The sequence below is a fragment of the Musca domestica genome, unplaced genomic scaffold (genome assembly GCF_030504385.1).
Source record: "Musca domestica strain aabys unplaced genomic scaffold, Musca_domestica.polishedcontigs.V.1.1 2, whole genome shotgun sequence".
In the NCBI taxonomy this organism is placed as follows: domain Eukaryota; kingdom Metazoa; phylum Arthropoda; class Insecta; order Diptera; family Muscidae; genus Musca; species Musca domestica.
Window position 1 is genome coordinate 42,117,383 of NW_026712249.1, and position 27,899 is coordinate 42,145,281.

Consider the following 27,899-nt stretch of genomic DNA (forward strand, 5'->3'; position numbering starts at 1 on the left):
TTACCATGGTTTCAAGTGAAAATTCTCTGTTCCAGAAATGCAAGAATGTAAAAAAATCTACTACGATAACCAATGTTTCTTTTATGAAATCGAAAAAAATCCGTTACTAGTACATTCCCTCTGGTTCTGAAACATGTGAACTTGGTATGTATAAATGTAGTCTCATATTTTATTATCTCACAATCGTAAACCGATTACAAAAAGTCAACTTAGCACTTTTCACCACGGGCAAAATTCGACCACTACACCCTTCAATTCCAAAAGTCGATAGTCGACTGCGGTATCCCTATTCTCATGGCGAGAGACAAAGTCAAGTCGCGTAGTTATCAGTTTGTTAAATAAATTATACCTCAATGGATTAAAATTATGAGATGATTTTTAATTAAATTATTTTTTGTATTTGTGTACGTTTTGTTCTGCATAAAGAATTAAAAAAAATAAATAAATAAAGAAATCTGCGGAAAGAGTCATCACATTGTCTTTGTGGTTGAAGTGTATTGGTGTAAGTGCATGTGAAAGAGGATATGTATGTAAAATACAGAATAAAAGTTGAGATGCAATAAAAAGTGAAATAATTTATTGTTACAATACATTCCATGAGTTGTTGTAATAACAAACTGGCAAATTTCCGGAAAGCAATATAGGAAGTGAGGAACAACAAAAGCTTTGTGTGTTAATGACAAAATCGGCTGTTTCGATACCGTTATTGAGAAAACATCCCCTTTTCCCCATCCCATTGGATCATTACTGTCTCTTTGCCATAAAGTATGACAAATGTCATCCATTACTACGCTGCTACAGCTTCGACTGGTTAACCACAACACCCTAGTGCCAAAAAAGTAGCAAACCATTTTTACAAGTGAAAGTTAAAACAAACATCAGCAATTATTTGTTGAACAATATTTTCAAGTGTGTTCCGCACCACCTTTCTGAGTAACTAAATTTGGTTAAATTCCATTTGATTGCAACAACCAGTTGAAATGGTATCGGTATCGTCGCCGTCCACCTAACGTCATCATAATCGTCATCCACATCGTTGTCGTCTAACATTGGTGTGCTCTGTTGTAGTTTTTTCTTCTTCGTATTTTATTACAATTTCAACTTAATTTACGTAATTTTTCGTTAAACTTTTGTACGCGAATATACGCGCAACAAACAGTTCGCCAGTTCCAACGATCAGACAGACAGACAACAACGACGACAACAACAACACTACCGTCAAAGTTGTTTATTTTCTTTCTTGTTGCTTACTGCTCCCCAAAGGTGTGCTCACTTTAGCAACAACAACAAAACGGCCTGATCTCTGTAATTGGTGTTGTTGTTATTTTTTTTTTCGTTTGGCGCTCAAGTGAACGGAAGCAATTCAACGAAAAACCTAATAAACAGCACGCCACGAAAACAAACCAAAAATAATAAAAAAAGAACAGCACGAAAATTACCGTGATTTCCCACGTTTTACGAGAACATAATAAAAAAACAAGTGCTTGAACACAATTATCAATATACAATAATAATAACAACAAGAGAGGAACAAAATATTTGTATTGGCGCCACAAAACAACTAAAATATTTCTACTAAATTTGGTTTAGTTGGTCGCAACAGTATTGGGAACTATTGGATTTCATACATTGGACTAGTTGGAGGCAGCTTGAATATTTCTTCCACATCATCATGGGTTTATTGATCTCAAAAATATGGAGTATGTTCGGAAATGAAGGTAAGTAGCAATAACTATTGATGGTAACAATCGCAATTCGTTTTGTTTTTTTTACGAAATATTTTTAGATATTTGGCTTATGTTAGGTTAATCGGCTTGGATTGCCCTGAAATGTTTACCACAAGTAGATAATGTCCCCCTAATCACACACATCTGAGCACATATCGCGATATGCGTTACCAAAATGAAAAAAAAAATTAATATAAAGAAAAAACGTCACGTTTACCAGAGATTTGAATTCCTGCTGATTTTGAACAATTGTTACCATGTAGCGGGCATGTGTGATGGAATCTGTTTCGATTTGTGAAATAGCAATTGGATATATTTTAGTGAATTTTTATGCTAAAAAACCAAAATGGTTTCCAACCCATACCTTAATATCTCCATACGGCAACGTTTTAAATTTTGGCGAAGGTCATCTAACCCAGCACAAACGTAAAGTAAAAAAATTAAAGAAAGTTTGTTTAAAAAGGAATATTTTGTCAGTTTTGGATATGACCTGCCGTCTGTTTGGCTGGTTCGTGCGCACGATAACTCTCGAAGGGAGTATCCGATTGTGTCCGAACTTGGTAATCGTAATATTATTATCAAACTTAGATCAAAATCTGTGGGGGAGCACAAAATGTAGAAATTTTCAAAAAAAAAAAAAAAAAAAAAAAACTACATAGAAAGACAATGGATAATCCGATTTTGCTCCAACTTTGCAAATCCTAATGTTTGTATCAGTGCTAGGTCAGGTGCGAAAATGATGTACCTACCCCACTCTTATAAAAGGTGATGTAAGTCTACTTTTTCCTTCAAATTACACACATCACAATATGTTTATTAACCCAAGATCTGGTGTGAAGATGAAATATATCGGTCCACTCCTTGTGGTACCTCTCCCATAAAGGGTCAAAATATTGAATATCCGTAAAGCAAAAAAAAAAAAAAAAAAACTCGCGAAATTAACATCCGATTCCATTCTGATTTGGCACATCTTAATATATCTATCAACACAAAATCTGTTATAAAGATGGTAAATATCGCACCATTCCTTCTGGTACCTCACCCACCAATGGTCAAAGTTTTGAATAATCAATATGATCATGAAATAAGCACCCGTTTCTATTCACATTTCACACATCCCATTATATTTACTAACACAAGATCAGCTGGGAAAATGGGATATATCGATCGGTCCACTCTTTCTGGTACCTCCCCCACAAAGAGTCAACATTTTTAATATCCAAGAAGCTCATAGGACGAGAAAACAACATCCGATTCCATTCAGACTTGGTACAGCTCTATAGCAGAAGATCTTTAATAAAGGTTGTAGAGAGTGGACCATTTCTTCTGGTACCTACCCCACATAGGGTTCAAGATTTTGAAAAATAAACCAAACGCTCACACTAACCGAAATAAGGATCAATCTCTCTTCAATTTTCACACATACAAACATTTTTGCTAACACAAGATCTGTTGTGAAGATGACAAATATCTGCGAACCCTTTCTGGTACCTCGCCCCCAAAGGGTCACAGTTTTCAATACTTTTATTCTCCTAACTTGCAAAACAAGTCAATGATTCTTTATTATTTGCTATATCTATATATTTATCTCAACCAAAAACCTGAGATGAATATGAAATTTATGATTTCTCATAAAATTGGATATAAATGTTCGATTTTCTTTTAATTTTGCCCATATCAGTACTTTTATGTGTATTAGATGAAATATGAAAATGGAATACTTCACTCAACTATATCTGGTAACTCACGCACAGTTGAACATTTTCTAAAAATGATCACATATCTGATATAAAAAGAATGAAAGAATATAGTCCAAACCTGGTACGTCACAATATTTATATCATATTTATTTACCTCTGATACGAAATACAAGAGGGTCAATAATTTGAATAATCATAACGGAAATCAAAATATATTTAAATAATCGAACATTGGCTGAGGGTATATAACTTTATGCAAAAACCGACTGTCATTTGGAATTTATATTTAATGTCAGATAAGGGCCCCTGACAACAAACAAATCCACTTGATGTATTTTTTTAAAAGGTGGTTCTCTCCTGATTTCTACGTATCTGAAGAATGCAATGACCTCTACTAATGTTAGCATACGACGTTTCAATTTAAATATTTTTTTCCAGCAATGTGTATGGCAATATTCACAAAAAGGTGCAAATATTCAGTTATAACCAATTTTGCTATCGCGACTTTTCTGAAAAATAGATCACACAAACAAGTTGTTGCACATTCATTACAAATGTACGTAACAATTTCAATGACCTGTTGACGTCGTGGCTTTTTGTTGTCAGTGCAAAGTTAAATCCACTTATAATAAATGCTCTGCCTATTAGAATAAATATATATTTCGCATCAGTCAGAGTTGAATGACTTTTTTAAGGCTTTATCAGCCGAGACGACCATTGAACGACATTTAATATTTTCAAGGTATCTATCAATTTGCATTTTTTTAATTTTGTAAAATATAACAATTATCGCATAACGAGCAATTTCTATTTTGAATACACCAATGTACGTACATACATACATAATTTTTGGTGTAGTGACGATTCTTTTTGTGTTTTTTGTGTGATTCATTTTTTTGTTTACCAATAAAAAATGACCGCCAGTATTTCTTATTTTTACTTATGTGACGCATACTTGTCTAGAAGAAGAAAATTGAATGGAATGAAATTACATACAGATTTATATGTATTTACATACAAACGTACATTTCTACGATATAAAAAGAAATTTAGTTGATTTGTTATTCAGTTAGTTGTTTTTTTTTGAATTTATAATTTTTTTTTTTCAAATTAAATGTCAAGTTCGTAGACGTTTTTCGAGGAAAATAGAGTGTAACAATAAAATACAAAGATGTCAATGTTCCCATGAGTAGTCCCCGCCTATATTTAAAGTTTGACAAGGATCAACATTGATTTGAAGAGTGTGTGTCATGTTTCAGAAACATTTTATATGACAAGTTTGTTTTCCAAATATATTTCGGACGTTTGCTTAAAATTTAGAATTTCAGCTACTGTAGTCATGAATGGGAATATGCTTAACAAACTTGGTTTTGTTTAAAATTTTTTAATTAACTGAATGAAAAATGGAAAGGTATTGATACATATCCACAATTTTGAAAATTTTGAGGACCTATGATTGACTATTTTATGGTTATCGTCATATGTGTACTATAGAAAAACGTGGACCTAATTATTCAATGTTCTACCGCCGAAGCTAGAATCAATTATTAACTACAAATACCAATTTTTTGACAAATCCGCGGAAAAATGTATCAAAAATCATCAAAAAACAGAATATCGGGATGTACCATTATACGGGGCTATAAATACAATAATTCGCCGCCGGAGCTAGAACTAATCAAATCCGTGGAAAAATGTGACAAAAGTCAACAAAATACCGAATATCGGGAGGTACCGTTTTATTTGGCCATGCCAAAACATGGACCTATACATACCATATTTCGCCGCGGAGCTAGAACCCATTATGACCTATAAATACTAATTTTTATACAAATTCTTTAAAAAAAATCGCGAAAATCATCAAAATACCGAATATCGGGAGATATTGTACGATGTACGACAATCCCTTCAAAAATTAGAACGATAAACACAGACGGACATATTTAAATCGTTTAGAATTTTACGCTGATCAAGGATATATACACTTGTTTATACCCTCAGCTGGATACGACCAAAACATGCCTCATGGAAGTAATGGTTTTAGATCCTAGGTCTCTTTAGTCCGTCCGTCTGTATGGCTGGTGCGTACGATAACTCTCGAAAGAAGTATGCCAACTTGGTACATCGTAATATTATTGTCAAATTAAAATCGAGTTCGGAGATGGGCAATATCGGTCAACTCCTTCCGGTACCTGCCACACAAAATGTCAACATTTTCAAAGAACATAATTTACATAATTTATTGCAAATCCTAATATTTGCAGCAGTGCTAAATTAGGTGCGGAAATGGAAAATATCGGTCCACTCTATCAAATACCTCCCCCACAAAGGGACAACGTTTTTAATAATTATAACTTTTCTAAGATATGATGTACGTGTACGATTGTCCTTAAATTACACACATCTCAATATTTCTATTAACCCAAGGTGTGGTGTGAAGATGGTCCACTCCTTCGGGTACCTCCCCCACAAAGAGTAAAAATTTTGAATATCCATGAAACTCATAAAACACGAAATTAACATCCGATTTCATTCAGACTTGACACATCTCAATATTTCCATAAACACAAGATCTGTTATAAAGATGGCAGAGATAGGCCCATTTCTTCTGGTACTTCCCCCTTAAAAAGGGTCGAAGTTTTAGATAACCAAAATTATCATTAAAATCGAAATAAGTATCTAGTTCCTTTCAAATTACACACATCACAATGTCTTGTGTGAAAATGAGATATATTGGTCTCCTTCTCCTGGTATCTCCCCCACAAAGGGTCAAAATTTTGAGTATTCATGAAGCTCATAAAACTTGAAATTAACATCCGATTACAATCAGACTTGGCACATCTCAATATTTCCGTCAACACAAGATTTGTTATAAAGATGGTAGAGATCGAACCATTTCTTCTGGTACCTCTACCTCAAAGAGTCGAAATTTTGAATAACCAAAACGATCATAAAAGCCGATATAAGCTTCTGGTTCTCTTCAAATTACACACATCACAATATATTTATTAATCCAAAGTCTGGTGTGAAAATGAGATATATTGGTCCCCTCCTTTTGGTACCTCCCCCACAAAGGGTCAACATTTTGAATATACATGAAACTCATAAAACGCCAAATTAACATCCGATTCCATTCAGATTTGGTACATCTCAATATTTCCATCAACAGAAGATCACTCACCCAAAAAGGGTCACAATATTCAATACTTTTATGTCATAACTTGCGAAACAAGTCGGCGATTCTTTACAACTTTCTAAATACTTCTCTAAACCCGAAATCTGATATGAATGTGTAGTTTATCAAAATTTATGATTTCACATAAAATTAGATATACATGTTCGATTTCCTTCAAATTTTACACATATCAATATTTTTATCTGTATTAGATGAAGTATGAAAATGGAATACTTCGGTCCGCTATATCTGTTACCTCACGCAATTGTTTTTCCATTTTATTTGCTGGGTTATTTCACAATCAGTGTGCTGGCTTTCCATGTGTTCTACCATGAAAAAAATTATAGTGGCCAAAGAATGGCGTGTGACCTACTAATCTTTTGTTAAGTATGCAGTGTAGGACAAGACAATGTGGTGTATGGAGCAATTTCTGAAAGTTAGACGAGAAAACTGGAATACATTCTTATACATGCATTATGTGTCCAACTGAGACACAATAGTTTCTATGTTCACATGTGTAGGCCCATAACATCTATATATATTTATACATTTGTTAGAGTAACTTGAAAATAGTTTGTATTACTATAGGTATACACCATTAATTTTCTTGAGTGGGTTGTACTATTTAAATTTTTTAATTAAAGAAAATTGTCGGTAATATTTCAGATAGGACAATTCTTTTGTTTTTCTTTAAAATATTGAAAAATGTATACTCTTCATAGTCTTTAAATGTCATTAGAATTCAAATATAGGTTTATGATAATCCTACAAGACGTGACTAAAATTACTTCCAACATTCTCTTTTTTTTAAAAAAAAAAACCTTTTAAAAACTGGTCAGATCTATCCATTTTGTAGCCCAACTAACATTGACATTAAGATGGCAACACACTTTCAAGGCCAATTTTCAAAGTCAAAACAATTTTCTGGTTAATCAATGCTCTGAATTCACAAATAGTAACTTCGACTTCATGAACTTAAAAATTATTTATTTAAATCACTCTTTGAAATGTACCGAGCAGTGGTAGGGTGTTGACAAAGCCATTATAAACACATGAATTGAAACATATGCTGACAATTGTTTGTTAACAAAAATAACAAGGTCACAGTAAAGGGAAAATACATACGCTCACAATTCTGTGGCAATAGACCAGCAAAGCTTAAAATAAAAAAGAAGAAGAAAAAACGAAACAGAAACAAAGACTAAAACAAAGTTAAAACCTACGTCGTTGGAATGTTGTTTAACCGTCGTGTCGTGATATTTTCTGTTTTTATTAGCGTGGAATTGAGTGGTATACTGCCACGACATCAGCTGCAGCAGCAGCAACAGCATGTATCGTTTCCATTCATTACCAATCCGTTTGTTGTCATGAAAAATATGTGATAATTGCTTTTGTAAATTAGTCTATGGAAAGTTTATGCCAACCAAGAAAAAATCGTGTGTGTTTTTCTCTCAATATTTAGAATTAGAAAATAATTACCAAACAATTGTATTAACTAATAATATTGTCATAGCTGTACTTAATTATTCATGGGAAATTAAAAATATATTTTTATTTTTTTTTTTGATGATGATGATGATAAACAAATTTTGTATTAATAATCAACAAAATTATTATTATTATGAGGGATTACCATAAAAATTATTATTCATCACTTAGAATTTGGAATTAAAAAAAATAGAAAATATCGATCGGTTTTGTCGACAGCCAATGTTCGATGATTCATATATATTTTGACTTCTGTTATGATTATTCAAATTGTCGACCCCCTATGGAACAGGTTCCGAAGGAATGGACCAATATTGTCCATTTCGTATCAGACCTTAATAAATATGATATACATATTGCCATGTGCCATGATTGGACTATATTGTTTGCTTCCTTCACTTTATATGAGTTATGTGATCATTTTTATATATTTTTATATTATAGTTGACAATCGGATGTTAATTTCGCGTTTGTGGGGGTGGTACCAGAAGGAGTGGACCGGTATATCCCATCTTCACAGCATATCTTGTGTAGAATAAAGAAATGTGTGAAATATGAAGAAAACCAGATTTCGGATTTTCTAATTGTTTTGGTTATTCAAAACTTTGACCCTTTGTGGGGGAGGTACCAGAAGGAATGATCCGATCTCTACCATCTTTATAAAGATTTTGTGTCTAAATGGAATCGGCTGTTAATTTCGCGTTTTATGAGCTTCATGGATATTCAAAATGTTGACCCTTTGTTGGGGTGGTACCAGAAGGAGTGGACCGGTGTATCCTATCTTCACAGCAGATCTTGTGTTAGCAGAAATAATGGGATGTGTGATCTGTCTGTCTACACATTTAGCTATGAGCAATATCAGTATACGTTTTTGTTAACACCCCATACTACAGTTGTTGTTGCTACAAATATTTTGTTCGAATTCTGCTGAACCGATTTTGATACCAGGTTCAAAAACTCGGCTATTTTACGGGCTGTAACCAGAGGTCTTCTGGAGTGAGAGGGGTTGTTTGGTAGGGTAATAAAATAGGTGTAGCGTATTGTGCGGTTCTGTATCACACGTCTTGCAGACGTTTCGCACATCTTCGTCAATTTGTGCCCAACATGAACTCACGCGGGTGCACAATTCGGAACGTAATTGCTCTAAAACTTCCCTGGTTTACAGTCGACGTACATCAGCTGCAATGGCTGGGAGATGGACTCCGAGGACGGCATCCATACTGCAATTGTTGAGGGTATCTTTGACCATTGGCTTCTTAACCTAGAAGCTCTCTCTTGTAGCGTCGGACCTCCCTCTCTAGATCATGTATGTCTTTCTTGACTCCCCTAGGTGGGGGAGTTTAATTCCGTTATATGATGGTTTGGATGAATTCCACAATAACATCCAAACAGGAACTACGTCGAAAGCGTATGGTTATACTGACTTATGGGAGGGACATTGACCTTCTCATGTAGATAGTGTAGATGTAATGAAGAGAGACCCCGTCGCATTCTAGCAGGTCTGGATGTTCTTTCAATTCGCTAAACCCCCTGTTGACTAGCCTTTGATAGGTCAAGGGCTGCCAACACTGTTCTATAACACGGTTGGTTTTCGAGGATTAAACGACTGATATCTGTGGATATGGCGTACAATGCTGTTGTGGTGGTATGTTGTGGACGGAATCCGTGTTGATGGTTTGCAACTTGAAAGCTTTCTCTGATTCTGGGGTGGGGTAAAGCCTCAAGATTCTTTGCTACTGGCGACAAAAGCGAAATTTTCTGTATGCGTTTGCTGACATGCTTGCCTGGCTTCAGTAACGAGACCACTCGATGTGGGTGGCTAGGTAGCTAGGTCGGGGACTTTTGTCAGGTACTCAACTCCCGGCGTTTATAGTTGTTTCAACATTACAATCGACATTTCGTCCTTGCCCAATTATTAGGATGACTTAGTGTTTCGGATGATGTAACATTACTCATCATAAACTGTGTTACTCTTCTCTTCGCATTATTGCTATCTGGGTGCTTGATAAATTTTCGGATTAGTCATCGTTACGTCGTTAAGAGTGACTGAGGTCCTTTTCATCCTTTTTTCCATCTACTCTTAATTCACTGATTCTGGAACCATCTGAAGCTGCCATTCGTCGTCAACCTTTGTAATCGAGGCCAACGTTGGCATGAAATGATCTTAAAACGTTAAATTTATCGACCGTCCTATCTATTCCTTTAGCTCTTCAAATATTTCCATTGCATAGTTGTGTTATTTTTCTTCATAAAAAAACATTAAAATTTTGCTGATCTAAAAATAAATATATTCTGTACGATGACATTTTTTTCTAAAATAATATAATAATATGAAAACTTGTTTCTACCAAACTCCTTCACAAACAAAATTACCTGTTTTACTTTTTATCAGTCAAAAGCTTACCAACTATAAGATCAACAAACGACAATAAATAGCTCAAAAGATTATTTTTGCGGAAAAATGTATTTGAAAACAGGTTAAAATAACAAAACGAAAAAAATAAAATGTTGTTGAAAAACTATAAGGAAATACTCGATATAAATCGTTATTTTTTTTTTAAATTTATATAAAATTATATAAAAGTACAGAATTCCCTAAATTCAATGGCTTACTTATCGTATCTACTTGACGCAAATTTTATTGTATTAAAAATGACTCCCACGATTTTTACGTGAAATATTTCTCTTTTTTATTGGAATTTCATATTTTATTTCATGCAATTACCATGAACATAATCAATGTCATTATATTGCTCATCAAATTTGTCTGTGTTATATTGTCCATGTCCTTTAGCGTCTGGAAGGCCAAAGCCACCTGCTGCTGCTGCCTACACACAAAGACATAGATAACGAAAATACGGTTTAATAACCTGTCTGGGACTAGGGACACAATTTCTCAAAGCAATCTCAAAATATTAAATTACGTTAAAGCTGTAATTAAAGACGTCATAGCAACACTGCTAATTCTCAACTGCTCAAATTTTTTAATAAGCTTTATTGAAGGTAGGGATTTTTTTTGCCATGGACTTGTGAAATTTGATTCGTTAATGATATCTTGAGACAACATGCATGCCACCATAACACGGCTTATGTGCTTAGTATGAGAAAACCGTATGGCCATTTGGACTCATTACTCCAGGTGGCTGAAACTTTAAAAACTGCCGTGACGTGGGTAAAAATATTTTTATACCATTATGGTTATGACAGTTGAGAAATGAGTTTGATATGGTGTATTTGCTTGAATTTCGTTTCACGCCATTTTAAAGAATGTTTGCCCATCTGTAGGCTCTCCTTTAGACGATAACTCTAGAAGGAATTGTCTGAAATAACCCTCCTTGTTATTATTTTTTTATACCTTCCCAACAGCAGTTAAAAATGTTGCCCTTATAAAATACGAACAAATTTTGTACAAATCAAGTTCGCAAGATAAACCTACACTAGGTCAAGATATTAAAAACAAAATAAGTCTCTTAAAAAAGTACTTTTGGAACATTTGTAGTACGCATTTGCAAAATCACCACCTGATACCGACAGAGACCTCAATATCAAATTTCGGGATTCCAGCTCTATACATTCACTCAATACCATGTTTAGACCATTTTTTAAACAATTTTAGTTCGCATATTCAAAACCAGCTCCATCTCTCAACTGCAGACACTAACATTGACATTCATATCAAATTTCAGGATCCCAACTGTATCCCTTCATCCAATACCAATTTTAGTACCTTTTGGTAAATTTCGTGCCATTATAGTACACAATTCCAAAACCACCTAAATATCTCAATCTCAGATACCAACAGAGACCTCAATATCAAATTTGGGGATTCCAGCCCTCTCCCTTCACCCAATACCAAATTTAGTACGTTTCAAACAATAAGAGTACGCATTTCCAAATAATTGTCAAATCTCAATACCAGATACCAACAGAGACCTCAATATCAAACTTCCAGATTTTAGCTCTTTAATTTCCCGTATTACCAAATTTAGTACCATTTAGTACTTTCAGTCAAATTTTAGTACTCATTTGCAAAACCGTTCCATATCTCAATCCTGAACATAAACAATTATCTCAATATAAAATTTCGGGGTTTCAGTTCGATCCCTTCACCCAATACCAAATTTTGGACCATTTAGTACTTTTTGTACAAATATAGGACGAATTTTCAAATCCACCTTTAAATCTCAACCTCAGTACCAACAGTTACCTAAATATCAAAATTCGAACTTTTCTCTCTATCCCTTCACCCAATACCAAAAATAGTACCATTCAGTATTTTTCGTAAAATTTTTGAAACCAGGTAGATGGTTTCAGGTAGGTATGTTCAGGCTACACAGGAACAGCGACCATAATACCAAATTTCAGATTTCAAGCATTATCTGTTGACCCAAAACCAAATTATACCGAATATACTTCTCCCGTTTCGTGCACTTGTAGTACATATTTCCCAAATCTACCACCAAAAAGAACCTAATACAAAATTTCAAAATTCCAGCCTCATCCGTTCACTTTTCGCAACCTTAAAGTTCGAATTTTCAAAAACCCTTTGTTACATCTACCCTGCGCTCCATTAGTACCTCTCATTCCATGTTTTATAATTTTGGCTCATTCCGTTTGTGCATTGGACAAAATTATTTAATTGTTAGTACATTTTAATATCTTTTGTACTCTTTAGTACGAAATTCCAGAAACCCAGCCATATTACACGCCTACACACCAAGACTGACCCTCGTACAAAATTATAAGATTATAGTTTCAGCCATTTCGTCTTGGCATTGGTTCTCAGCCAGTCGGTTATTACACTGCTCTTTTTTATATATAAATAGATAAAATGCAAATAATAACCTCCATCCATCTGAATCTCCCCCACAAAGGGTTAAAATTTTAAATAATTAAAATTGTCATATTATGCGAAACAAGTCAGTGGTTGTTCTCAAACTATGTTTAGTGTGAATATTGAATATTTCGGTACCTTCCGTCACTTCCACCACAAAGGGTTAAAATTTTGTGAAATTATTGTCCGTAGCAGAAATTTAATAGGTCTTACTTAAAAATTCTAATATCAATAGACATTTCCTATGTCAACAAATGACCTCTAAAATAACATTTATCTTCTATTTTGTCTCCCTTTTAACATAACTCAAGCTATATGCGTATTTATGGTTTGTTTTGAACTTTTTTTCTAATTTCTGAAATAAATTGTCGTTCACAGAATAAAGCTCCGCAAGACATGCCCTCATTTATTTATATAGAAAAAAGTCAAAGATTATCAGTTTCTTGTTTTCTTCTTCTCCATACATCGCAGACGTAATCTTTTTGTATGACTTCTCCGTTCAGAGCTCCGCTGATTTCTGCGTATTAATGTAGATTCTGGTTTGTTTTGCTTATTCACACATGTACAGATACAAATAAAAAACAAACATATGTGATAACTCTAAAATCGTACCCTGTTGAATGTTTTGTTTTATATTTATATGTCTTTTTTTTGTGAGTTGGCATAATTAATGAAGTGCTGGTGGTGATTCTCCCCAAACTGACCTATGGCAAATGAAAGCAAAGCTGACAACGCAAAACCCCTTTCCATTTCTTTAAAAGAAACGGTTTTTTCGTTTCCTTTTGTTTTGCTTATGTTATGTTTATTGGTATTATCCAATAATACATTTGCTGACATAAGACTTTAATTTGAATAATTTCGACATATTTAATAGCGCCAACAGTTGGATTGGCGGCAGTAAAACAAAAATTCCTTTCGTCATAACTTTGGTGTTGTATCTCATATGGCTAGCATGTGTCTTTTCTGTTTTTGCACTCATTTGTATGACAAATCATAATTTGAGCTTTGCATTTATTACAATTTAATGACATTTTATGTTGTTATGTTGTGCGAAAATATTTCAGTTTAAAAAATTTAAATAACTAACTAACTGATGGTTGCAAGTCATTTGACTTTCTATTGGATCAAATCTAATTTAAAATTATTTTGTTCCATACCCTTTGTACCCTCAGCCATATGGTTGCTTCATCGAAATAACGGTTTTATTCCCTAGGTCTCTTTGTATCAAATCCGTTTACATCAGTGGCTCAGGTAAGAAGATGGGCAATATCGGTCCACACCATCAAGTACCACATAGGGCCAACATTTTGAATAATTATAACACTTATAAATGTGATGTAGGTGTCCAATTGTTTTCAATGTGTATATTTTTATTAACTCAAGGTCTGGTATGAAGATGAATTATATCGGTTCCCTCCTTCTGGTACCTCCCCCGCGAAGGGTCAAAATTTTGCATATCCATGAAGCTCATGAAACGCGAAATTAACATCCGCTTCCATTCAGACTTGGTACATCTCAATATTTCTATCAACATAAGATCTGCTATAAAGATGGTAGAGATCGGGCCATTCTGAATATCAAAACGATAATAAAATCCGAAATAAGCATCCGGTTCTCCTCGTATTTCACACATCCCATTATTTCTACTAACACAAGATCTGCTGCGAAGATGGTATATATCGGTTCACTCCTTCTCATAACTCCCCCACAAAGGGTTAAAATTTTAAATACCAATGAAGCTCGTAAAACGCGAAATTAACATCCGATTCTATTCAAACTTTGCACATCTTAATATTTCTATTAGCACAATATTTTTAATACAGATGGTAGAGATCGGACCATTTCTTCTGGTTTCTCCCTCACATAGGCTTCAAGATTTTGAAAAACAAAACGCTCAAAAGACGCGAAATAATCATCCAACTCTCTTCAAATTTCACACATACAAACATTTTTGCTAACATAAGATCTGTTGTGAAGATTATATATATCTGCGAACACCTTCCGGTACCTCTCCTATAAAGGGTCACAATTTACAATAATTTTATCCGTCATAACTTGCGAAACAGGTCAGATATTCTTTACAACTTGCTGTATCAAAATTTTCTATCAACAAGAAACCTGAGATGGATACGGAATTTATGGTTTCGCATAAAAATGGATATATAAATGTTCGATTGTCTTGTAATTTTGCACTTAAAATATTTGTATCTGTATTATATGAAGTATGAAAATGTACTACTTCGGTCGACTATAGATGGTACTTCACGCACATTGTAACATTTTCTAAAAATTATCACACACGACAGATACTTTTTAACTTGTTAAATAAAATATAGTTCCAATGCTATCAGCTGCTTTCTCTGATATTTCTCTGATATTTTCAGTACCAAAAAAGGTTTTCTTTGTCTAAAAAAAAGAAGCAACAAACCCATTCAGGATTTCTTTGGTTTTCAAAATTAAAAAAAAAAAACAGCTACATATGTCTTTAATTTTGAAACATTTTACTCAGTGGCGCTTTGTCATCTTCAGTTTTTAAATAATATGCAATCACAAACTTTTGAGTACGGACGGATTGTGACGTTTGTATATAATTTATATTACACTTGTCTTTCTTTTTTGCCAATGAACACACTTAAGTGCTCTGAGGTAAAATATTAAATCATTTTTATTTTTGTTGTTGTAAGACCTTCTACAAAAAAAAAAAAAAAAAAATAAAACAGATTTTTTATGGCAAAACATTCTCAACTGTTGTCATCCAAACACTTTTTGCGTGGGAGGACGCATCAATGGAGCCTGTTTTGGAATATAAATGTTATGATAATATTCGAAGTAGTTGATTTGAATATTGTATTTATTTGAAATAATTTGAATAAAGTAGTGATTTATATATAATGACCGTATAAGTAATAGGCAGCAGTTATATTTGAAATTTAACTTGAAGAATATGAATTTAAGCAGATAATTGAAGAAAGTGAATTACAAGCAGACCATATAAAAATTTATTTGGATTTATAGGTTGAACCTTCAGGACGATATTTATAATTTACTAAATTATGATATCGGTGACTGCGTCAGTATGAATCGTTTTTGAATGGATCAAAATTAGTTCGAAATCGAGCAGATTCTACTCTTGCCAAGCATTCTTTTAGTTTTTATGCATTTTTTCTGTACATGATCAGACCCCAATCTTCCCTCTCTCTCTCCACCTCTCTTCTACACAGCAACATTAAAACTGGTTGGGTGGCTGTTCCACACACGCACACCAAACCATGAACACACAAAACAAAAGAGTGATGAGTGGACTCCGTAAAAAATTCCACTCTTCGAGCAATCCGGTTCGTAATCAAGTTTCTCTCCCGAGAACAAATATGTGCTATGGTATGAACACTACTCAGACCTACAAGAAAAGTACATCTTATGTATGATTTGACATGCCCAAAATGTAATTGTTTTTGAAACTAGGTGTCTTTGGACGGAACCCGTTTCAAGGCATTTGAAGTCCGTCTAGTCATGTCCATATGTCCAATTATACAGCACTAAATATACTCCTTCAAGTATATTTCCAACAAATGGTCAATATTTTCATAACTTTCATAAATGCGTTTGATCCTTTTTAGGTCAAATTTCAGTAACATTTTTTTTGAAATTCATACGAAACATACTTAGCAAAAGTACTAAAAAGTGAACACTTTGTATTGGACAATTGAAACGAGCTAGAATTCGGAAATTTGGAATAAGAGTCCCTCTTGAATTGCAGTACAGATGTACCAAAGGGTTTTTGAAAATTCTGACTTTAAGGTTAGGAAAAATTCTAAAATGGTACTAAACTCCCTAAACGGGGGTATTATGAGAATGGGTAAAAGTTAAAATTCGTATGAGAATCAAAGTAAGGCAAGTGAGGTTTTGAAAATCTGTACTAAATATTACTAATTTTAGAACAGTGACCCGATGAAACTGGAATTTCGATATCTTGTATTGGGGTGCCTGTTGAAAGTAGGTTTGTGATGAAGAGGTGGCTTTGAAGATATGTACTACAAAAAAGTGCTAAATAGTACTATATTTGGTAGAATTTGATATTGGGTCAACATATAGTTCTTTGGTATCAGGGTCGCTGTTCATGTGAAGCCTGGACTTATGGAGGTGGTTTCGGAGATGTGTAGTGTATAAGTACGAAATAGTACCAAACTGGGTTAAGAAATAGAGCTGAAATCGTTTAATTTGATATAGATGTGACTGTTGTTGTATGTGGTTGTTCAACAATTGTACGAAAAGTACTAAATTTGGTGTTGGGTGAAGGAAAAGTGTTGAAATCCTGAAATTTGATTTAGATGACACTATTTATACCCTACAACACTATGTGTTGGGGGTATAATAAGTTTGATTGGGCCAAAAATTATGTAACACCTCGAAATATTGGTTTCCCACATAGGAAAGTATATATGGATCTTCCTAGCTCGCCGAGCTGAGTCGATCTAGCTATGTATGTCCGTCCGTCCGTCTGTCCGTCTGTCCGTCTGTCCGTCTGTCCATGTTAATTTGTAATCACTCTACAGGTCGCAATTATGGCCCGATCTTCACGAAATTTGGAATGGAGGTGGGGCTAGGGTCAGAATAGAACCCTATTTCTTTTGGAGATGATCGCATAATATTTAGGGGTTGAAATGGACCAAATACTGAAAAATTTCTTGATTTTCCAGTTGCTCTACAGGTCGCAGTTATAGACCGATCGACACGGAATTTGGCATGTAGCTAGAGTTTAGGGCGGGGAAGAAGCCTACTAATTTGGGTGGTCATCGGATAATATTTAGAGGGAAAAATAGACCATATCTTTTGTGTTGAAAAAATGCAAAATTTTTCATTAAACCGCGAATATATTAAATCCCGGCGAACTCACAAAGCCATGACAAGGTTACTTCTGACCTTTACATTGATGTTAACATCCATCAAATCGGATATATAGCAAAATATGTGCGATATATATGTCTATCAAAGAAGATATGCTTGAAAGATCTCTTATATGTCGAGAACGGCTGAACTGATTTCGACAGTTCTCATTAATTCAGAATTGCCTCTTGGCAAGAAAGAAAAAACGTCTAAAAAAATCGCATAAAAATATCTCTCTAAAGATGAAAATATTGATTTTGTAAAATTTTCTCATATTTTTTAAATTTTGTCATATTTTTGGCATATTTTAATTTTGAATTAAACATTTGGTAATATTTCTACAGCTAACAAAACTAAGTAGTTAGGGTATCATGATATCATATACAGATCGCATTTATGGCCCGATCCTTACGAAATTTTGCATGGGAATAAGATGAGGGTCAGAATAGAAGCCTACTCTTTTTGGAGATGATCGACATATATTTAGGGGTAGAAATGGACCAAAAAACTGCAAAATTGTCAGCAGGTCGTAATTATCGCCCGACCCTCACGCACATTTGAATGGAGGTTACCGGACATTGCAAAAACCAAGCAGTTTTGGATGGCCATCCAAAAATATTCAATGTGTGAAATGGTTTGCCAACTTTTGTAGACAAAATACGAAAATGACCATTCCAGTGACTTTTTGGAGAATTCAGAAATAAAGGAAAGACGCACTTCTGACTATTTCGTTAACGCTGATTTCGTTGAAAAATATAGTCAAATGTCTGTATCTCATATAGATGCGTTTCAGTCAAAAACCAATAATAAATGTTAATCATTTGCCACTTCGGAGAGATTATAGGTCTTTGGGAAATATTGGTTTAAGTGCAACATCTACCAATAAATTGAAAATGAGCAAATTCGTTTAAGTTGCTATTATTCGAAAATTAGAGAACGAAACCTGATGGTTTTCTTTTATTATTTGTCACAATATCTTGTGGAATTCTTTCGAGTATCTCGCCTATATAAACTGTATCGTTTATTATAGTGTTGTAGGGTATTCAACGGTCGGCCCCGCTCGACTGTAGCCTTTGCTTACTTGTTTTGTATGTGCTTAATATATGGACATGGTTTTCGAAATATATACTATAATTGTTCGAAAAGTACTAAATAGTACTAAATTGGGCATTGGGTGAAGGATAGAATCTAAAATGTGATATTGGTATCTCTGTTGAAAATTGAGATATTGAGCTGATTTTGGGAATGTGTACTATAATAGTACGACAAGTACTAAATAGTACTCATTTTAGTATTGGTGAAGGAAAAGAACTGAAATCCTTAAATTTGGAATATAGATTCCTGATGGTATCTGTGTATGATATTTGGCGGTGGTTTGGTAATATGTACTATAACTGTACGAAAAGCACCGAATGGTACTAAATTTGTTATTGGGTGAAGGCATAGGGATAAAATTCTGAAATTTGACATTTAGATTACTGATGGTATATCTGTTTGAGATTTGACGGTTGTTTGGAAATGCGTCCTATAGGGTAAGTGTGCCTAAGTTCGGCATGTCCCAGTAGTCGGCACTTTTTATTTTTAAGCCCAAATAAATGAAACTTTTATAACTAAATATATTTTGTTTACTTCAAATATATTGTCAGCTATCTTTGTGTACAATTTCGCTAAGAAAAGATGATTTATTCTAATAAAAATTAAATTTCTGTATGTGAAAGTCCTCAACAATCCATATTCTTAAGAGAAGTACAGTAAAGACGTCGAATCAGTTTAACTAAACAAAAATATTATATTTTTATGAATTAATTTATTATTATCATTAATTATTCTTACAAAAAAATTGGTATGCCGACTGTTGCAACATGCCATACAGACAATTGGCAAGTGGTGCCGACTACTGGCAAAAAAGCATTGTTTTAATAAAACTACAAATTTATGAAATTTAATAAAAGGTTATTAAAACTTTATTTATTATTGCAAAAACTATACAAAATTTCAAATCTGAATAAATTAACTTTGTAATGATTGAAAAGTTCCACTCAGAATGGTGAGCGATTACAAACGCGAAAATCCTAAAAGTGCCGACTACTGGTACACTTACCCTATTTGTACGAAAAGTACTAAATGGAAAAAATATAGCTGGAATCCTGAAATTTGATTGGGTGTTACTGTTTGCGCCTGTGGTTAATAGAAGGAGCTGGAGTTGGATATACGTACTATAATAGAACAAAATCTTGAAATTTGATATTAAGGTTACTGTTGGTAATTGAGGTTGAGATATGGAGATTGTTTTGTGTGATGTGTTCGTGCCTAGTATTGAGATATTGAATTATATGAAAAGAATTTAATGTTACTAAATTTAGTATTGAGTGAAGAATATATAGAACTAGAATCCAGAAATTTGACATTTTGGTCTCTGTTGGTATCTGGGATTGAGATATGGAGTTTGTTTTGGAAATGCTCACTATAATTGTTCGAATGTACTAAATGGTATTAATTTTGGATCGCTGTTGGATAGAAGGATGTAAATTGTTTTGGATATGCGAATAAATTTGGTACTGAGTGCAGGGATTGAGCTGTTTGCTTTTTAAATACGGAGACGTTGAAATAGTCTTGGAGAGAAAAATTTGATATTTTTGTTATTGTGCAATGGTTTTTTAAAACTTCAAAATTAAAGCTTTTGAAGACTTTTTGGTGTAAAAGGTAAACATATTCCTATTATTCTTTCCGAAAAAGAAGAAGCTTGAATAATATGTAAAACCTCGAAAGTCGGAAAATTTAGTACGATTTATGAAGTTCTGTCGAACTTAGCAAAATGCGAATTTTCATTACTAAACCAGTCTGATACGAACTGTTGGAACGAATTTAAAATTTAAAGATAGGTTTTTCGCTGATGAGGTAGCAGGCACTTGCTAGTAACATTCTCTAGTAAAATTTGTCTACGAAAAAAAGAATCATTCCTTTAAAACACACCCTACCATGAACCACTCGTTGTCGTTGCAAGTGACAACATATGATCCAACTATGTTTATAATAATTAATCTTTTAATCTCTCCGGTACGGTCGTCAACACACTGTGAACCGACCGGCGCGTCTACATGGCTCAGTCAATGTCAGCAATGTCGTCGAAGCATCACCACCATCCCACATAAACACACACGGTTATTTACAATGTTTATATGTAGGCTTCTTAGCTCACATTTGTCATGTTAATTTGAGATCGTCATAAATTCATTCAACATTTCTGTATTTTTTTTGTCATGTCTACAAATGCGGGTTAATTGGTTTTGCTTGGAATTGCACTTTGCAACGCAGGGATGATGAGGGGGCCAAGGGCTATGCCCTTTTAACATGTGCATGCAATATTTATTGCTTTTCTTATGGGCAATGCATACAATGTATTGTTGTGGGAAGATATTTAATTGAACACATTTTTTTTTGCTGTATTTATTGTGTTGTTCTTTTGAAGTACTTTTTAGTTATTTGGAGTGCTCCCGTATTCATTTTTGAGAGTAATGAAATATTTCTTCAAGATTTTTGTCATTTTATGGTTTATCTTATCATTAAAAATGAGAAATATGACTCTGTTATAAAATGTTATTCATGTTATCACTCCAAATTTCTGCTTGAATTTTTATATCTCCAAGCGTGATTATGGTTGAAGTGTGGGTGTAAAAATATAAGCCATTGGGTGAAATTTTTTTGTACCACCACCATAAAATGTGGATTTTATTAAATTTTATATTCCGTCAGAAATCCCTCGAAAAATTCGTCGGAGACCTCATTATTTTATTAATAATCGGCGTAAAGTTCAACGTTTATTTGGCCATTTTTGTCTGAAAGACTAGTAAAAATACTATAGATATAGAGTTTGAAATTTGCGAAGGCATCCAAGGCCTTAGGTTTGGACCATAAACCGAATCAAACTGGCTCAAGTAAAATATGATGAGGGCTCTCAACAATAACTTTTGGGATTTCTGAGCCATAGATCAGTCAATATGATTTTTGGATGGAGTTCCGGATCATGGATAGTAATGGATACTTTAAAGTGGCATCTGCAGAAATGCCGGGTATCTTAGAATAACAGCTCTTGTTGGAAAACCCTATGCAATTATTACGATATGAGCAATTATTCAAAATGTTGACCCATTGTGGGGGAAATGCCAATATATTTCTCAAAATTTTGTAAAAATATTATAAGATAGTCTTCTGCACGTCACGAGCCAAAAATACTACATTCTTACTTTTATATGCGAGCGGCATGACAAAAACTAAAAAAGGTACTCGGCAAAAATAGAATGTGCTCGACTTCGAGCGAATTCGAATAACTCAAAACATACTCAATCTTATTCGAGTGGCATAGAAAAATAGAGTGTACTCCATTTCTTTTTTTACTCTCAGGAGTACTTTCATTCGAATTTGAGCGAGTTTTACTCTACTCGAATTCGAGAGAACATTTTGAGCTCTGATTTTAGTAGATAGACACACGTACATGATTAAATAGACTTGGAATTTTTTCTTCTCAAGTATAAATGTAAACGCCATAAATTTTACATTTTTTTTTAATTTTATTGAATGAAAGCAAAAAATGCCGGAAACAGCATCAACTTCTAAAATAAGTTTAGACTGGTTCGAATTGGTCACCTTTGGCACGAATTATGGCCTTTAAACGGCCAATGAAATCGTCACACGCTGCCCAAATGTTGCTCTGCCGTATTTTGGCCCATTCCCGGCAAAGCGCTTGCTTGAGGTGATCGACACTTTGGTATTTTTTAATGCCAACCTTGCTTTCCAAAATACTTCAGACACAATAGTCCAGCGGATTGGTATCCGGAGATTTTGGTGGCCATTTTGCGCTAAAAATGAAGTGAGCAACCTCATTTTGTAACCATTCTTGTGTGGCGCGTGCTGAGTGCGATGGTTCTGAGTCCTGTTGGAATGTCCAAGGTCTGCGTCCAAAATGTTTGCGTGCCCAAGGCTTTAATACACCCTACATAATATTTTCGCGATAATATTCGGCATATATTCTGATGCCACGGTCGATTAATATGAGCGGAGAGCGACCATCGGCTGTTATGGCGGCTCACACCATTATCACTGTGACGCGGGTTTCGATCAATTCGCGTCTTTACTTTTCGAACCATTTCTGCTGTTTCTGTTTTCTTCCGACCACTTCGATGGTACGAGACACAAAAATTTAGTCACATTTAAATGCTGGAGTGCTCTAACGATAGCCACTTGTGGTTTTCCAACCAAATATAAAGAAATCACACAATCACGCTTGAATTCCATCGCGAATAATTTTTTTTCTGGAAAATTTTCACCCAAATGCTTTTTTACGCTTGTAAACAATATAATGAGCTGTCACTGGAATAATTTAAACAGCTGTCGGACGAGTGGCTTAGAAATGAAAGCAGTCTGAAGATGGTTGCAGTTTTTTCGTCTCACCCTCTAGAGTTGGATTTTCCTTCTGCAAATATTTCTCTACAACGAATTTTTCTTGTCGAATTTTCTGTCTCTATATATTGTAGTATTTCGTCGCTCCTTCCAACTGCTACTTTATAGAGAAGTTCAACTTAGTATTTATTTTCAACATTGAATATGATTTCTCTACAAAAACCTAAATGCGCCTACTTCTATTTATTGATAAATTCAATTAACATTCTGCTAATTAACTTTCTTAATTATAACATTCTAATTAGATTTTTTTCTTTGAATTTCTTTCTTTCGTTCGTTTTCCTCCTTTGCAGAACATAAACTAGTTATGGTTGGTCTAGATAATGCTGGCAAAACCACAATACTCTATCAATTTCTTATGAATGAAGTCGTCCATACGTCACCCACAATAGGATCAAATGTCGAAGAAGTTGTTTGGCGGAATATACATTTTCTTGTCTGGGATTTGGGAGGACAGCAGAGTTTAAGAGCGGCATGGAGTACATATTATACAAATACAGAGGTAAGAGCGACAAAGCCCCCACACCCTCTTTCATTGGACTCAATGACAGGCATACGCTTTTACGAAAACAATACTTAATATTTCTTTACTTTATTTTCTTTTATTGCGTGCTGCCCCAATTGCTACAGTTTATTATCATGGTTATCGATTCAACGGATCGTGAGCGTTTGGCTGTGACACGTGAAGAGTTGTACCGCATGCTGCAGCATGAAGACTTAAGTAAAGCCAGTTTATTGGTATATGCAAATAAACAGGTTAGTAGAATTGTTAATGTGAGATAGTTTCTTTGCATGGATAATAATAAAATTGTATCTTGTAATTGATTAGGATTTAAAAGGATCAATGTCAGCGGCAGAAATATCACGTCAATTGGATTTAACATCGATTAAAAAACATCAATGGCACATACAGGCGTGTTGTGCGTTAACTGGTGAAGGGTAAGTTTCATGTCAAAAACATAGACAACATAAATAAAATGACAAGTACTATACTGAAAATTTGCTATGAACAGTAGATAATCTTGTGAGAACCTTAAATAGTTGGAAAAGGTTACTGCAATCTTAAAAATCACTAGAATGTCACAATTATAAAAGAGCTATACCAAATAATCGGCTTTCCAGAGAATTTGCTGTAGACAAAAATTGGTTAACTGATGAAAATTCTTCCAAGTTTAACATTCCCAATTTTGATGGGTAATTTTTGGACGGAACTAAATGTGCTATGTACGGAGATATTGGCATTTTGGTCCAAAATGCCAGATATAGACACACTATAGATATGTGAATAGATTTAATAAATAGTCAACCCATGATCGGCTACGGGACTAAAATGTTGGCCGAAGTTATTTTGAAAGCAGTCAAATCGAAGTTAAGTTTTTCCCCATAAGAGACTTTAAATTACGACCAGCTCTCAAATGTTGAAAAACATTTAATATCTTTACGAGAATAGCTAGTACCGGCTCCGAACTAAAAATGCGGGTTTTTATAATAAGAGCTTTTATTTTTAATACCACGGTGTTTCCGTAGAAGTTGTTGTTGTAGCAGCTCATAACGCTGTGTTCTTTCTGAATCCTTTCAATCGGATCCTTCCTCTAACTCTAGTGAAAAAGTATGCAACCTGTACGGGTTGGGCCCACAAGGAGACTGGAGTTAGGTGAGTAGGTTTGCTGGACGGCGAAATAGGTGCAGCGTGTCATGTGGACCTGTGCCACAAGCTAGGAAGATGTTCTGCACATCGCTGTCGATCCGGTCCAATAGGAATTGAGGCGGATCCGGATATTAACTGAGCCGAAACTACTCTGGTTTGTTCGGGCAGCTCTCGCTCTTCAGCTGCGATGGTAGGGGGATGGTATTCTCTATATATCCTTCCATGACTTCTGAGACCGCGTTAGAGCGAATACTATTCAATCTCGCTTGATATACCTGTTGATCTAGAGACTCTCTCTTATACCCCTCTCTCTCTCTATATATACATCATGAAGGTCTTTCCTTACGTGATTGGGAGGAAGTTGCCTATCCAACAGATGGTGATTCCCATGGCTCCATCTGTAACACCCTAGCAGACAGAGACATCCGAATCACCATCTGTTACATGTTCGGTAGAAGTTGTTGTTCTTGTTGTGGCAGTAAGATATATTACTGATTATGGACTGCTAGTCTGGCTCTGCTTCGATGTCCACGTTTAGAAAGTCAGCTACTTTAATGGGCTGTGGCCATATATCCTCTAAAGTAAGTTCGGTGGTTATGGTAGGGCAATTAAAAATATGCAGCGTCAATATACGACAATAAGAATTGAGACGGCTACATGATCCTGAAAGTAGTTGATCAAAAACTACCCTGGTTTGTTGTCCAGACAGACGACGTTTTTTTTTTGGCTACAATGGATAGTGGTTGACTCCGAGGATCATCTTGACTGATAAGGATATTTTTCGCCAAGGTGGCTACGTCAACAAGCCAAATTGTAACATTTGGAATGTCACAATTCTTCATCTGTGACTGTGCGGTATATATAGTCCGATGGCGTCATTTGTCCTGTTTTTCCGCTTAACTCTTTGAGGAACATCGATTTGTAAATGGACTGACGTTTTGCCTTTGAAGCTGCTGTTGCCAACAAGGTTTCGCATACCTTAAGTAAAGCGGATAAAACATTCGATTTGAAGAGTTCCAGATGACTCGTAGTTGATAGAGAGGCCCGTTTGTCGACTTCTGTTCCGTCTTCGTTTGCAATCATTTCTTCACGAAATTATGTAGTGCCTTAGTGTGTTGACCGCATATCGCAGTGTTTCGTTGATAATAGTCATATTTCGTCTGTATAATCCTAGTTCTCCAGATTTTCGATCAATGTCCATTGTTTTCAGTGATTTTTGCGGTCGATTGTAGATGGATGTTATAAGTCAGGATTTGGATGCTATTAATCAGGACAACGTTGACTTTCAAAACGGTAATTGGCACGCCATCAGTTTCCGCACCCTTTTATCTCTCGAAGAAGTTATCAGAATTGGGCACCACCATCTTGGAATTTAACACCCTACTTTTTACTTGAGGGATAAGGCTTACGCTATTCGTGTGCTTATTGACAACATAGGACAGACACTTGACGATTTGTCTATGAAAAATTTCATGAAGAGGGAGTATATAGCCCCATAAGCGTGTGAAACAATATCATCATCATATCATACATTCGGATGATATTGTTTTCATTTTAAGTGGAATGAAATGAAGTTAAATTTTTGTTATTTTACAGCTTTTAGTCATTGGCATAATTTTTAAGTTTAATTTTTAATTGAGAATTTCTAATGCACGTGGAGTGCTATTTCTTGTCCGATTTAATTTTGCGTTGTTCAAACTGGGGGGGGTACAGGCTATACCATATTCTACTCAAAATAAAAAAATACAACATCCATAATAACTGGTAATGTTTTTTCGTATCTAAAGAAATTCAAATCAAATTTTGATAAGATTGCATATCATTCACATCGGTACACAGTCAGTACAAAATTTTACGTTTTTTTTATTGCGATAGATTTCTGTTTTGATTTGTTTATTTCCTGCTATTGTTTTTGATCTCATAGCTCGTTATTTACATACAATAATAATTATTTATTCCTTTCTTCATAGTCTCTATCAAGGTCTGGAATGGATTGTTCAGCGTATCAAAAAGAAATGACAAACTCAACAACAAATGGACTGCGATAGTAGTTTATAGTTAAATCAATAATAATAATTTTCTATTTATATATTATTTAGTAACAACATATGTAAACAAAAACAAACACTAAACAAATATGAAAATTAAACAAATACAAGTAATCTTAATTTTATATAAAAGATTTCTAGCTATAAGATATTAAAAAAATAATAATTAACACCTCTGTAAATCAAAATCAACAAACAAAGAAACACCGATAATGCTGACAACAAACTCATGTGAGTTATTTGTTAAAACATATAAAAGGAAACATATAAAAATAATTTTTTTTTGTTAATTTATAAAAAGAAGTGAATAGAACATCTTTGAGAAAAAGAAAAAAGTTCATCGAATTATATATTAACAAACATAAATGTATACAAAAGAAAAGTGTAAATGTAAATTAATGATGTACTTGCGTTTAGATTTAAACTAAACTAGTTTTTTAAACTAGAAATTGAAACTAGAAAGACAGCGCCTTTATACCATCAAATCACTACCAAAGCGCATTATACATGTAACGTTAATTGATAAAAAAAATAACTCTGTCTAGTTTCTTTAAGAAATTTCCAAGTTCTATTGTGGTAAACTAACTGTATCTGCTTTAACAAACAATTTCCCCCTATCTGTTTGATTTATTATTATAATTAAAAATTTGTTCTAGTTGTAATTATTGTTTTTTACTGATATCTAAATAACATAATTTTTTATATATAAATAAAAACTAAGTTTCTTTTTTCTAAATAACATATTGTAAGAATAAAGATGGTACAATTTTTGTGTGCTCTTATGAAAATATACATGCATATATTTTTTTGTTTTCAAACTAGATTATTTTATTAGTGAAATATATGTTAAAAGAGTACAGGGAAACTAGTATTATATCCTTGGATTCAATTTTCTAAAATGATTGTAATTTGTAAGTCATGTGTTTATACCCTACAAC

At 34.1% G+C, this 27,899-nt stretch overlaps 1 protein-coding gene across 2 annotated transcripts; it reads left to right on the forward strand.

The window, feature by feature from the left end:
- The first annotated feature begins 265 nt into the window (after positions 1-265).
- LOC101897866 (ADP-ribosylation factor-like protein 5B) lies at positions 266-27,753 on the forward strand. 2 transcript variants are annotated; one of them, XM_005186680.4, is made up of 6 exons: positions 266-502; positions 1,591-1,718; positions 23,559-23,767; positions 23,896-24,021; positions 24,095-24,204; positions 26,884-27,753. In XM_005186680.4, the coding sequence occupies exons 2-6, from the start codon at positions 1,673-1,675 to the stop codon at positions 26,930-26,932; spliced, it is 540 nt and encodes a 179-aa protein (XP_005186737.1). In that variant the 5' UTR covers positions 266-502; positions 1,591-1,672; the 3' UTR covers positions 26,933-27,753. The 2 variants fall into 2 exon arrangements, with proteins under 2 accessions (XP_005186737.1, XP_005186736.1); XM_005186679.4 differs by having other exon boundaries at positions 266-1,718.
- The last annotated feature ends 146 nt before the right edge of the window (positions 27,754-27,899 follow it).

Bases quoted from the DNA above. Each gene is read 5' to 3' on its own strand.
- LOC101897866 (XM_005186679.4), top strand. From the start codon at position 1,673: ATGGGTTTATTGATCTCAAAAATATGGAGTATGTTCGGAAATGAAG. The intron at 23,768-23,895 runs GTAAGAGCGACA...CAATTGCTACAG, and splicing joins CATATTATACAAATACAGAG to TTTATTATCATGGTTATCGA. The intron at 24,205-26,883 runs GTAAGTTTCATG...CTTTCTTCATAG, and splicing joins TGTGCGTTAACTGGTGAAGG to TCTCTATCAAGGTCTGGAAT.